The 14,319-nt window shown below is 38.8% G+C and overlaps 1 protein-coding gene across 11 annotated transcripts in view; it reads left to right on the top strand.

Moving 5' to 3' along the window:
- The window catches only part of PKIB (cAMP-dependent protein kinase inhibitor beta), a 142,761-nt gene extending 130,410 nt beyond the window's left edge, over window positions 1-12,351 (top strand). For 9 of the 11 annotated variants that reach the window (XM_027602619.1, XM_027602628.1, XM_027602624.1 and 6 more), the window contains 2 exons: window positions 6,349-6,525; window positions 11,133-12,351. In XM_027602619.1, the coding sequence (XP_027458420.1) occupies window positions 6,349-6,525; window positions 11,133-11,200 (245 nt within the window). In that variant the 3' untranslated portion in view covers window positions 11,201-12,351. Of the gene's footprint in view, window positions 1-1,129; window positions 1,168-6,348; window positions 6,526-11,132 lie in introns of all 11 variants that reach the window. The other 2 variants (XM_027602626.1, XM_027602623.1) reach the window with 2 other exon arrangements.
- Window positions 12,352-14,319: the final 1,968 nt, after the last annotated feature.

Raw genomic sequence — 14,319 nt, 5'->3', positions numbered from 1 at the left:
GGTAGGGGTTGGCCTGTGGCAAACTAACTCCCCACAATCCTTTATGGAGGGCGTGTTTTGGGCAAGAGTTTCTAGCAGGAAAAGAAAAAGTAGGATGACCAGTTAAATGTGACCCCTACATTCAAGGAGATTGCATGCTTAGTGAAGTTGATGTTCTTATCTTTATCCACATCAGTCCGTATTGTTATTCTAAGTGACCCTATCTTAGTATAAGAATGTTATTATGCCACAAAGCTATTCAGATTTGCTCACTACTTTATCTGGAAGATTATGGGAAAATCAATTGGACTTTATATTTAGAATTTTATAGGTTTAAGTTGTCAAAAATTCTGGTGGGAAAAATAGCTTTCATGTGCCTACCAATATATGTTGAAGGGCCTGTTTAAATCATTATCAGGCAAGAATTTAAGCATGAAAAATAATATGTGTGTCAACAGACAAGAGGTAGAATTGCCTTTGGCTTGTACTTGAAGCACGGAAGTTCCATATGTGGAGGAATTACCAAAAAAAAAAAAAAAAAAAAGAAGGTCTCTAAGTTAAAAAAAAAAAGTTTTATATAGGTATACATTTCATGTAAACTCTGTTTAGCCTAAAATGGTCTTGGTACTTAGGTGAATAGCTGTGTTAGGATTCCCATTTTTAGAGGTGGACACTTTATTTCCAAAGAACAGGGTTTGAGGACAAGAAAGCTACTGAAAAGATCAAAATGTGTTTGATCTCACCAGACTGTGGATTCCTCTGTAGCTTGTGGGCCTAGCACAGGGCCGGGCACTTAATAATTTAGTAGGAGCTTGATAAATGTCAACTGGATGAATAAATAATCATCTGTTTTTGTTGGTCCACATTAAGAGGCAATTATTATAGTTCTCTCACCTTGTTTGGAAGAAGTTTTTGCACTCCAGAACAGAAAATTTTGCAAAATACGAGCTGTAGGCAGAGAACTGAAGAAATCTAGCATAAGGTATCAAGGTGCTGAAAGCAGGAGAGAGACAGATGAGGACTTTGTTTATCAACTGAGACCAGTCCATGTCTCACTCTATCTCATCCTCTCTTTCTTTTGACCAGGAAAAGCACTAATTTTCCAAAATACATGTTCTTCCTTGTTACTTTAAGTGTTTTTTTTTTTCAGATAGCTTGACTCATACCCCCAAAGAACTAATTTAGCAGGTAAGAAGTGTATTTCAAGTCTTACATGCAGAATGAGTTTCACAGTGGGAGATGAAGTGAGTGATATGGATCCAGAGATTAGAGAGAAGTTAACCACCTTCTTGCCGTCTTGGCTTCAAGTAAGGAAACTTGAGAAAAGAATGAGTGTGAGCTAAGAGGGTGGGCCATCTCCGCTGGGAGAGAAAGAAGTTGCAAAAACTTTTGTTTCTGATTATACTTACAACGTACTAACACACTCCTTTCTTAGCAGGCTTTTTTGAGCCCACTGGGAGCTGACTAGTGATTTTATATACATAAATATATATAAATACACACGTGTACATACATATGTATATATAAGTACATATATATTACATATATATATATATATATATGTCTTCCTCCAGGTCTCCATTTAGCTTGAACATCTTTGTCCTCTTCAGTTGTGCTGCTGTTGCATTTTCGATATTGCATAGATGCAAATGCCGGCATGTGTGTATATGGGACTGGGGGACGGGCTTTGGTTAAGGCACCCTGAAAATGGTGTGTTTTCAAAAGAGATGAAAATTACATCATCTTGCTGGGGGCATGCGAGGACATCTCTGAAATCTCCAAATGTCCAAATGGTTTCAGCTCCTGTAATCACCCGCAGTTGACAAAGCAGAACTCATCCAGATTCCCCGCCTAATTCTGTAGAAGAAGAAGAGGAAGAGTTGCTAGTGAGTCAGCTGCCTTGGTTAGCAAACAAACCTAATTAGCTTTTTTAAGCCCAGAAAATTAAAAGAACTTGGATGTTAATCTCTCTTCTGTATTTATTTATTAGTACTATTTCCTCCTCTTTCTGTGGATTTATATATTTTTTAAATGTCACAAAGCATTTGAAGAGAGCAGTTCTCTCCTCTCCATAATGTTGACCAAGAAAGGATTCACTGAAAATCAAAGCGGATAGACATTTATTTGGGCAATTAGAATTGCAGTTCGGGAAACACAGATTCAGGTAGACACCCAAATTGTGTTCCAACGAAGACAAAGGCGGGGGGGGGGTGGCGGTGGGCAGGCAGAGTTATAAAGGTGGAAGGTTAGGAGTGTAGTTTTCATTTAGGTCCTCTGTGTGAGAAAGAGGGATTGAAGTTGGGTTAACTGGAATTGGCTGTGTATGCAAAGGAAGGATTGAAGCTTGTTAAACCGAATTGGCTCCTTTAGAAACGAAGACCGTGGGTGATCCAGTTGCCATGGTGAGGAGGAAGTTAAGTCCAGGCTGAGGGCTTGCGGCTGGCTTAAAAGTTCAAAAAGTTCATAGTTTCTCCGTTGAGGATGTGCATAAATTCCTCCTCCCTTATGGCCTCCCAACACTATTTTAAAGGAGACTCTTAGCTAGACTTTGTTGCTCCATTTTGTTCTTTTACAACGTATATAATCATCCCTCTAAAGAAAAAAAAAATCAGACATATGCAATCAATGTTGCAGAAGACAATAACGACAGGCATGTAAGATGACTCTTTGGGACAGGGAGAAGCTTACACTTAAAGATACGCTATTTTTGGCTAAATTGTCAAAGTGTGACTCTTAGAGACTCTGTGCTAGAATATCTGTGTATTCTTAGTTTTGCCAGATGAATGTCTTTCAGTACTTTTAGATTACAATGATAATACAGGCTCATTATTACAAGTTAACATACATAAGGAAGTACCACCAAATGGCTAATATTCTCCTTGTTCTCTCTTATATTTTCAGCTAGCGTTTTTTATTCTTTTTACAAAGTTGAGATCATATTATATTCATTACTTCCCCTCCCCCACACTGTAAGTATTACTTTTAAAATTTGCTTTACTTTACAATGTGTCACGGACACATTTCCGTAGGTAGATCTAACTGGATTTAACACATTCTTTATAGTAGCTGTATAATGTTCCATAATATAATATTATATAGTTTATTCGACCGTTCTTCCCTCACAGACTTTCAGATTATTTCCAATGCTGCAATAAATCTCCTTGCCAGAGAATGAAAAGAGCCCATTTGAGAATCACCCCGTGGGTTCCAGTGTACCTACCCACCAGTGAGCTCTAAGTCACCGACACCTTCTGTCAGGAAGATGACATGACTTTTCACAGTAGAGAACTCCCTCTCGCCACAGCCCTGAGGGCCAGTCTGGGTGAACTGCTGTTTTGTGGAGGAGCTTGGCATCCTGGTCACTCAGCACTGGTGTCGGTGGCAGGCTCTCAAAGGAAGATGGTCCTGGGAAGAGAGAGAGCTTGGAAATGACCAAGTAAAGCTCCAGAGTAAAGCAGCCTGTTGAGGCTTGGCCACCCTGCACATCCAGTTCTGTTTCTGATCTTAAAATGGTAGTTAACGAGTATAACTTTGACAAACTTTTTGAGAGTTTTGTGATGATCTTGTTTTCTAACACTAATCAGCAAAAAAGGATTCATTTAGAAAGCCTATGTCTGAAATAATGATGTAGAGGCAAAAGCAGAAACTTCCAAAATAGCAGCCAACAGCAAAGAAGCCTTGAAATAAACTTGGAGACCAGAATTTCTTCTTCCATGTTGACGGCCTACTCTATAGGCCACCTTTTGGAAGTTCCCTTTCAATTATATACAAATTCTAATGCAATATTTCTTTTAACATAGATCATCTTACTAAAGAAGTTTGCTCACACCTTTAACATAAAATATATAGCATTTAAATATTCTAAATAGCATATCTTAATATTTTTATATGTATCGTTATCTTCAATTTTAAGATTTTGGACTATCAGGCCAGGAATAATCAAGGTATTCATAGAACCGGTCCTCCAATCTTAGTATAGTTAACTTATTTGTGTGACATAGGAAGATGCTCCACAGAAATAAACACTTGATCATGCCCATGGCTTCTGATGTGCTGTTAACTGGCTGAGGACAGAGTAGAAGCCTGCAAATGGGGTCTTTTTTCCAAACTTGGTGTCAGTCACATCTCACAAGCTATAGAGAAGAGATCTCTAATTATCATTCATGTATCATGGGGCTGGGGGTGCAAGGAGGAGGCTCACAAGATAACCAAACATTTAAGCCAGTAAAGAACACCTGTGAAATGATAGGGAACCTCTCCCTCTCTTTCTCTCTCACAAACACACATACATACATACATACGTATATATGTAATTTTCCCTATTTAAAAAGTAATGAAGGGCAGAATTGAAAGTAGCTATTGTCTGTCTGTCTATACATATCACTCATGTATAGCGATTTGGGAAGATAACTGTTTGGTAATCCATATCATCATGCCTTAAGAGTGAACTGAAACTGGATTTGCTTGCTTGTCTGCCCTGTTAGCAGCTGTGTGATTAAATAAATCATTTAAACCCCCTGAGCCCTGGTTTCCATATCCATGTAGTGGGGGTTATTCCTTACTAGCTCATAAGATTATTGGGAGGTTTAAAATGAGATAATAGGTATGAAAATGTTCATGTTGTATTGAATAAATCTGGTTTCCCTCTTAGGAAACTTCCTCTTCCAGTAGGAAGCTATTTCTTGGTAGGATTAAAGGGATATATAGAGGGGCAGTGGAGTAGATAAAACTTTGTGAGATGTGAACAAAGATGCCAATAAACAAACATGGTTTTAGAGTTATGAGGAGTTTCTATATCCTCTATCTCATTAGTTCTTCCCAAGAACACTGTGAATCAGCCAGGCTAATGTTTTTATATCCCTTACACAGGGAGGAACTGTGACTCAGAGAAATTAAATGGATTAGCCAGTATCACCTACACGCCTGTAATGTGGTGAAGTTCTTTTTGTCTAACAGTCCAGTGCCCTTTAGATTACTCTGTGCTGTCCGTCAATGCCAGACAGTTGGCAAATACTGAACAGTGAGAAGTCTAATTGATTCCAAAGTTGTGTCTGAAAATCTAGCCTTGTTCTCAAATTTTCCACGATTCCTGCAAAGATGAGCCAATTTGGGGAAGGAGCCTTGCCTACTCCCGGACTCCTGAGGCCCATGCTAAGCTCAGCGTGCCATTTCTTGGGTCTGCTGAACCAAAAGAGTTGTGTTTCGAATACGAAACGCACTTGTTTTGTGACTATTTCACTTTATTTTTAGCATTTCCTGAATTGAAGTTAACCGATTGGAAAGGGCCCCCTTCCAACAACAGTGAAAACCTTGGTTTGCTTTGGGTAGGTCAAGACTCACATATTTCTGCCCTCAAGTACCACAATTGATTGTCTCCATCCCTTGGTTGGTACTGAGCACATTCTGTGGTATCTGTCCTCACATGTATACCTTCTTTTTCCCCTTTGAGAGTAAAAGTCCCCTAAAAACGGAGAGTCTGTTATTCCTTTGTACTCTCAGTTGCCCAGCTGAAAGCCTAGGACTTAATAGGTTCTCAATAAATGTTTGCTGCCACCACAGCTTTTGAGATCCTACTCAGCTTTGACTTCTTAGGGAAGGTTCATTAGAAAACATCATATGAAAGAGGGTTAGTTTTAGAACAAACAGTATCGGCTGCCTCCCTGCCTCCCTGTACAGTAAGTGATTTCCTGAGAATTCTTTCATAGAGACAATTACTAGGATGATAAAGAATGCTTTGAAAAGCGCTAGGAATTACCAGGTCCACTTAAAGGCAAGAAGAGGCAATACAGGTTCTACTCTCCTAAACACGAACATGAGGCTGTTGAAAATTAGGTCTGAGACCCGAGCAGAACGCAATACACAGCTGTCACTGGGGCAAAACGCCTCTGAGATAAAGTTGAATTTCTAAGGAGTAAGAGCTGAGTGTGTTTCATGTGGGCCCTACAAATTATAGTGATTTATTTCAGCCTGAACAAGCACCACAAACAAATCCTGGCAGGCAGGGTCTCTACAGGAGTGGCCGAACAAGTCAGTTTTCATTTCCTTCCAAGCCCTGGTTTGTCTGATCCATCCACAGAAAAATAGAACAAAAGGCAAGAGATTACTGCACCCTAAAGCATCGAAGTGGCTTATTCGGCTCAGGGGTTATTTATAGCAAGCTGGCTCACACTGAGCACTTCCTGCTCTATGCTGCGAATGTGCAAATGGAAGCTTCAGGACTCTAACAGTAGACAGAGATGCAAGGTGGGATCAGTGATTCCATTCTCAAGCCTGTTGTGGTTCTGATCTGGCCATACCTTTCACTGCCACCGTGAACATTTACCTCAAAATAGGCTCATCCTCTTCTTCATGTGCACGTTCTATTTGCAGATGTTGTTATGAGGACAGATCCATCAGAAATGACTGATGTGGAGTCTGTGGTCAATAATTTTGCATCTTCGGCCAGGACCGGCCGCCGGAATGCTGTGCCAGACATCCAGGGCTCAGCCGGGACAGGTGGGCCCTCAGAGTTGCCCCTCAAACTGGAGGCCCTCTCCATAAAGGAAGGTAACACACAAATTCTCTTCGAATTAGCAGCCCTCTCTTCTTAATCAATCCTTGCCTCTGGAACAGTCTCACTTTTAACGAGTTATAAGTGCTCTTTTTTCTTACGTGTTGACTAAGATCTTTCAATTTTTGTTGAAGGCTAAGTACATTTTTTTTAGGCTTTCTGAAAGTGAACAGCTTCATCTTTTTCTCTCCTGATGTGTATGTGCAAGTTGAACATTTATGTATTTGGTGGACATGTAGAGTCACTCGTAGTGCTCATTATTGGGAATAAAATGTGAACAAATATAATCCTTCCCTCAATAAACTTAAAAATTTATCAAGAAACACTCAGAAATAAGATAGTTTTCCTCCTGTCATCCATTAGCAAACCACTTTGGAAGCTTGTGCTTCACTATAGTATTCTATAAGTCCTTCCATTTCTCATATCTAAAAAGCAGTTTATTATCAATTGAAGATGAGATCTGTAAGGTGAGTATTTGTATAAAAGGTAACCATTCTTCAGTGGAAAAAGTTGAATTAAGGACAAAGGGGAGCTGTCAAACCGATGAAGGAAAACTTGGGTTTGTCTCCCCATTGCTTACATACAGTTCATGTAGCTTCCAGAGTTTAGTCTTCTGGAAATAAATATAATCATACTGTCAGTAAATTTTTAAAGAAGTCTTTTTATTTAAAAAATTTTCATGAAGGTTAAAGAAAATTTCAGTTCCACGTCATTACCAAGATACCTACCTGTGCCTTGTGCCCCATTTTAGATGTCAAGGGAGACTTTAGTATGTGTGTAGAAATTTATTCTTGCTGCCAAGGAGGCAAGAGGCTAACAGCTTCTACACATCCACACTATTCATGCAAGTCCCAGAAGAAAGCTCTTGGTCCTCTGCCTCAGGACATTATTTGTTACCTGGCAAAGTTACAAATGTTCCTGGTTTGATCCCTATGAAATAAGTATATCTTTGTTTGGCCAGGGACACCTCACCTGTTCCCAGAGGTCATTGCATTTCTCATATGAGACACTACAAATAATAGCAAAAAATCACACATGTACATACAAACTATTATAAGATGGGAAAATGGTAAGAAAGAAAAAAAAATAAAAATGTGTGTAATGGTTTTGGCCTTTTAAGTTTGAAAATGGAATATGGTTACCAGAACATGATATTGCTGTTGAAGGGCCATCCTCAACCAGAGAGGTAGAGAAGCTAAGTTACTTATTAGTATGACAGGCCTAATTAAAGTTCACATACCCCAAACACACACACACACACACACACACACACACACACACACACACACACACAAAACCTTAATGCTTGTTGACATTACCTAAACGAGAGAAAGAGAAAAAAATACACTGTAGGAGAATTAGTAGTCTTCACCGTTTGATTTTGGTCACTAGAGAGACCGTTATTTGAAGGAATATTGTTACTATTTTTATGTTGTTAAATAACAAAAATCCAACTAAGTAAATTTGAAGATCTAATTGACTTTACTAAGGGATTCATGAATCAGGCAACATCCTATCTAGCAAGTTAGAGGGGAGCCCTGAGGAGTTGTACAAAATGAAAAGTTTTTATGAGAAGGAGGGTGGGCCAAGGAAATGACTAGCAAAAGAAAAGAAAGGATTGTTCCAAGCAAGATCACATTCCCTGAGAGGGAAGGGCAAAGGGATTATTAGGTGGATTATTAAGTGGTTGTTAGGTAGTTTCCCTCAGATCTGTCCTCTTTGGTTTTTGTTGTCGTTGTTTTTGATAAGTATTTTTAGGTGGGAAGAACTCTAGGATCTCAAATGCCTTGCGTCCTGCATGAAATTAACCTGCCTGAGATTTGCCTGGTTCAGACTCTGTCTTAATCTATCTCTTACAAATTAATAACCATCATAGGGAGGACAATGATGCCTGGTAACATATCAGCAAGAGGTGACAGAGGGTGGCAGCTGTAAATGTCACAAAGGGCCTTTCTTTAACCCCCCCCCCGTCGCTATTTGATCCATCGTTCAGTTTAGTGCCCACTAGGTGCTAAGCACCGTTCTAAAAACCAGTAGCGTAGTGGTGAATCAGACAGACAGAGTCTTGCTGTCATGGATCTTCTATCTCCAATGGGAGAGTTAAATCATAAACAAGTAAATATATGTCAACAGTGATATGTTCTATCAGAGAATCAAATAGGATGTTGTGGTAGAGTTACAGCGTGACTCTAGACCGAGAAATTAGGGCAACCCTTCCTGAGACCTGAATGACGATGGTGTGTTTTGAGTGGCAGCTGAAGAAAGCAGGAGGCACACGAAGATCAGAGGTAAGCACGGTCTTTGCAGAAGGAGCAGCTAGTAAAAAGCTCTTAGAATGGACATGCCTACAAATCCTTTGTCTCTCTTTCTCTGATCCTCACCACACCACCCCTCTATTTCAAGATCACAAATGACATTGTCTCTGATGAAATCAGTGGTCCGTTCTTAGTCTCCACCCTACACGATCTCTTGGCAGTTGTGTCTTGGTGGATCGTGGCCTCTTCCCGTCAACACTTCTTCCAGTTCTTCCCTGGGCTTCCTGGACACTCCACTCTCCTGGTTTTTCTTCCTGCTTCACTCACTGTTCCTTCCCCTGCTGTTGTTTCTTAATGTCCCCTATCTCTTAATGAAGTAGATGGTACCAGAACTGTCTTTTGACTTCTTCTCTATCAACATTCCCTCCTCTTGAGTGATCGTTCAATTTCACTGGGATAATGTCATCTTCCTGATCACTCACAGATTTGTTATCTCGAGCCAGACGCTGCTCTGACTTCACACTCATATACCCATCTGTCTACTTGAGCTCTCTGCTTGCCTATCTTACAGTTCCTTCCTGCACATTGATGCCTTTGACCTTGCTGTTCCCTCTCTTGGGACGCTCTCTCCCTGCTACCGGCATAGCCCACCCCGCCCCTTCTCAGGGCTTCGTTCGCATGCCCCTTCTCCCCAGGAAATCCTATCTAAAACCACAACCTCCAGGCCCCAAGACTTCTTGACAACACCTATTCTTTCATTTCCTCCATAGCACTTAGGACTCCTCACATACCACACATTTTACTTGTTCTGCTTCTTCCCCATATTCCTCATTAAAAGTCTCCTGAGAGCTGGATTTTTTTTTTTCCCCACTGCTTGGTACATAATACATGCTTAATACATATTTCCTGAATGAAAGTTGAAGAACTGAATAGAGTCCGTCAGCTTTAACTTCAGAGATGCCAGTGATGATTTCAGTAAGCACTTTTGGAGAAGCAATAGAGACTTAATAGTTTTCATTTAAAATGGAGACAGCAAAAGATGATACACTTTAAAGGATAAAAGACAAGACAGTATGTGGAAGATTTGTGGTTGAAAGAAGGCCTTTGTTAGTGTGAAGGCAGTGGTGACTTGAGGAAATGAGGAGTCAGGAGAAAGGGAAAGTCAGGTGAAAGGGAGGTGGAGGATGATTGTCCTGACAAGAGCTGACTCTTGTCAGCTTCCTGATGAGGTAGAAATGGATAGGATCCCCGATCATGAAGGAATAGACCTGGAAAGTCTGAGCAGCACCAGACCGGCTCCAAAGGTCTGGGTGAGTGTGGTTGAACAGTGCCCTTGGGCTCAGAAGAGATTTGCACTTGGTGTCAGGCGCTACTGTGGCTGTCTTGAAGTTTTCCATATTTTTTGAATAAGGGGTGCTGCATTTTCACTTTGCACTGGGCTCCAATAAATTGTGCAGCTGGTCCTGAGGAGCACATTTTCCATTGTAATAGGAGGGAAGGTAGTAGGAATGAATACAGACGATGGGGTTTTAGAGGTTTGGTGGCAGAAAGTTGAGGGAGCTTTTATCTGATGGCTTTGATTTTTTTTTTTAACAGATCACCACAGATTTAGTGGTTTATTTTTTTATTTTTTTATTTTTTAAAGATTTTATTTATTTATTCATGAGAGACAGAGGGAAAGAGAGAGAGGGAGAGAGAGAGAGAGAGAGAGAGAGAAGCAGAGGGAGAAGCAGGCTCCCAAGGAGCAGGGAGCCCGATGTGGGACTTGATCCCAGGACCCTGGGATCGTGACCTGAGCCGAAGGCAGACGCTTAACCATCTGAGCCACCCAGGCGCCCTGATGGCTTTGATTTTTTTTTTTTTTCCTGTGAAGTAGAAAGATCATCTCCTAAGAGCAAGGGAGGTAGAAAGTGTGAGGAACTCAGAGAGAGTGTGATGCCTATGCGGAAATCATTAAGGGGGTGGGGCTATGGAACCACTTGGTGAGGTCCAAATTGTGTCTCTGTCATTTACTAGCTCTGTGACTTGGAGCAAGTCACTTAACCTGTTTATGCTTTGATGGACTAGTCTATAAATGGAGATTGTAATAATACTTCAGGAGACTGCCTGACATGTAATACTTCTGGAGAATAGGAGAGAAAGGTAACTAGCAGAATGTAGATTGCCAAACCGACTCATATTTCTTTCCTTTGTGTAGTGTCTATATCTAGATTGAGGGCAAAGCGTGTTGGAATCAAGGAGAAAATGATTAGGGTGCATAAAGGAAATCTCAGCTGTTTCATTCCAGTATAATATGAAGTATATTTCACTATATTCTATAAGTGAATAAAAATATTTATTTTTTTTAGATGTAAAAAAGAAAAATGAAGAAACAACACAAAGGCAATTGGAAAAGCCAAAGAAAGAAGAAAAATGAAGGCTCAAAAACTATCAAAAGTACTGAATTTCTGTACATTGAAAGACTTAATGGCTCTGCTTTCCTGAAATGTTTGATCTGGTAGTAACTATGGTAACATTGCAGCCCTAAGCAACATGTGTGTATTAGACAATTTTGTTGTGATGCTACTCACTTGGAATGCAACCATTGATGTCCAATGTAGGTTATTAAAAGACATATTACTTCCAAATTGCACTCCAGGAAAAGGTTAAGAATGTATGGTCACTTAAATACATATCATTATCTATAAACCCAACAAAATCCACTGCTCTCATTTAGATTTACTTGGCCAGATGTATTTTTAATTCCATTTTTATGGTAACAGATAACCCGTTTCTTGGTAAATATAAAGCAAACACTGTTCATTTAAAACTTTATGGAATTTGTAGGACATTTTTTTTTTGACAGGAAGGAATAGTAATCAAAAACATATAGAGAATATTTATTTTTAACCAAAAATGCACCACTTTTCCCCAAACCCTAAAAGGATTTGGAAAAATTGCAAAAGTTTGACAACCTGTATATCTCCAGGATGTTTTTGTTTGATTCATTTTACTTCTAGTCTATGTATACTGTGATTTTTCATGTGGACTCTCAGAACACAAAATTTGTGACAAATTGTTTATGTGGAACATGCTTATTAAATGAATTTCGCTGTCTTCCTTAACTTTGGCGTATGTGTGTGCATATGTTTTTCTTTGATATGAATTATACAAAACACTTTACTAGTTACTTTATACTGTCTTTTCTTATTCTTAGGGCTTTTGTGTCTTGTGACTTGTTTCTAAAATGATTTCCTCAGGAATGCAGACCTCAGTTTTTATATCTTTCTTAAAGTAGATAACATAACACATAAATATTTAGTGAATGTTGTAGGTAGAAATAGCAAAATGCTTGCTTTTAATATATATTTAAGCATATATTTTAAAAGGAACAAAAACAAAACCAAAGTTTTAGTAAATTTTGATTTATTAGACATTTTAGGAAAATAATAAAATTCTGAATTTTTAAACAATGGATTAATGAATTTATTTTCATTTTCAGATATATATGCATGCTCTTTTATTTGATTGTTGACTTAGGTCATGTCTGTATACAGTAATCAAATAAACTCTTCATTGTTCAAGAAAGTTGTTACCGATACAAGTCTTATTTTTATCGTATTAGCTATACCAACTGAAAAAGGGCGACACATTTTAAAGGAGGAAGTTAAACTTTACAGTATAAATCACTTCCTACGTATTATTTCATCGACAAAGTCTAACTTAATATCTTACATATACCAGAGGGGTAGACTTCAAAGAACCCGATTGTTTTCTCAAATACAATTTTTTTATAGAAGAATCTAAATTAATATCTTAGGTGTAGCACTAAATTAATTTTCAATAAAATGTATTATAGCCATTAAAACTATATTTCAGAGAGTTATGGAATGACATGCTATTATGTAAACAGTATAAAGAGCGTTAGAGTAGAACAGTAGTTTTTAACTTGCGGGAGTGACAATTTGGCCTCAGAGAGGACATTTGGCAGTATCTGGAGACATTTTTGACGCAGCTAGGGTGGGGGCCGGGGAGAGAAAGCGCTACTGCCACCTAGTGGGCAGAGACTAGGGATGCTGCCAAGCTGCCAAGCATCCTGCAGTCCTACCAGGAGACCCTGACGGCAAAGAATTATCTGGCTATGGGGGTCAGTAGTGCTGAGCTTAAGAAACCCTGAAGTAGAATTAAACTGTTAAGCACGTGGATTTTTTTTTTATTAAGCATTAGTGCTTTATTGTCTACAAATTGTCAGATCATTCCTATTGTCCAAATGTTTAGTATTTATACAATAATTTCTTTTTTTGATCTGGGTGAAGGAATTACACACATTGGATTCATTATAAAAACATGGTGGCCAACATCAAATTGAGTCCTCATAGCTCCCCTGCTTTCTTACATTTATAAAGTCTCACTTTCTGAAATAATTATTTTTTGCCTCATTCTTTTTCTTAAGTTTTTATTTAAATTCTAGTTAACATACAGTATAGTATTCATTTCTGGTGTACAATATAGTGATTTAACGCATCTGTATACCCCGTGCTCATCACAAGAGTCCTCCTTTATCCCCACCACCTATTTGACCCATCCCCCACCCACCTCCCCTCTGGTAACCATCAGTTTGTTCTCTTTAGTCAAGAGTCTGTTTCTTGGTTTGCTTCCCTCTCTCTTTTTTTCCCTTTGCTCATTTGTTTTGTATCTTAAATTCCACATATGAGTGAAATAATATGGTGTTTGTCTTTCTTTGACTTATTTTGCTTAGCATAATACCTATAATAATAGCTCCATCCATGTCATTGCAAATGGCAAGATTTCATTCTTTTTTATGGCTGAGTCATATTCCATTATATGTTAAATAGTGTGTGTATGTGTGTGTGTGTGTATATATATATCTATATATATAGATATATATACCATGTTTTCTTTATCCATTCATCAGTCAATGGACACTTGGGCTGTTTCCATAATGTGGCTATTTAGATAATTTAGATAATACTGCTATAAACATTGGGGTGCATGTATCCCTTTGAATTAGTATTTTTGTATTCTTCGAGTAAATACCTAGTGGTGCAATTGCTGATCATAGGGTAGTTCTATTTTTAATTTTTTGAGGAAACTCCATATTGTTTTCTACGTTCTTGCATTCCCACCAACAGTGCAAGAGGGTTCCCATTTCTCCACATCTTCACCAACATTGTTGATTTTAGCCATTCTGACCGATGTGAGGTGCTCTCTCATTGTAGTTTTGATTTCCCTGATGATCAGTGATGTTGAGCATCTCTTCATGTATATTGGCCATCTGTATGTCTTCTTTGGAAAAATTTCTATTTATGTCTTCTGCCCATTTTTACGTTGGATTATTTGTTTTGAGTGTTGAGTTTTATAAGCATGTGGATTTTGGATCCATATGACTTGAGTTTGAATTCTATCTCTGCTACTCACTTGCTGCATGATTTGGGGCAATTTACATCGTTTCCAAGTCTCAGCTTTGTCCTCTGTAGAATGGTATTAAGAATAGTACATACCTTGTAGGGTGAGTGGAAGTAGTAAATGAGATAG

The sequence above is a fragment of the Zalophus californianus genome, chromosome 7 (genome assembly GCF_009762305.2).
Source record: "Zalophus californianus isolate mZalCal1 chromosome 7, mZalCal1.pri.v2, whole genome shotgun sequence".
Taxonomy (NCBI): Eukaryota; Metazoa; Chordata; class Mammalia; order Carnivora; family Otariidae; genus Zalophus; species Zalophus californianus.
This window is presented reverse-complemented; position numbering and strand designations above follow the sequence as displayed.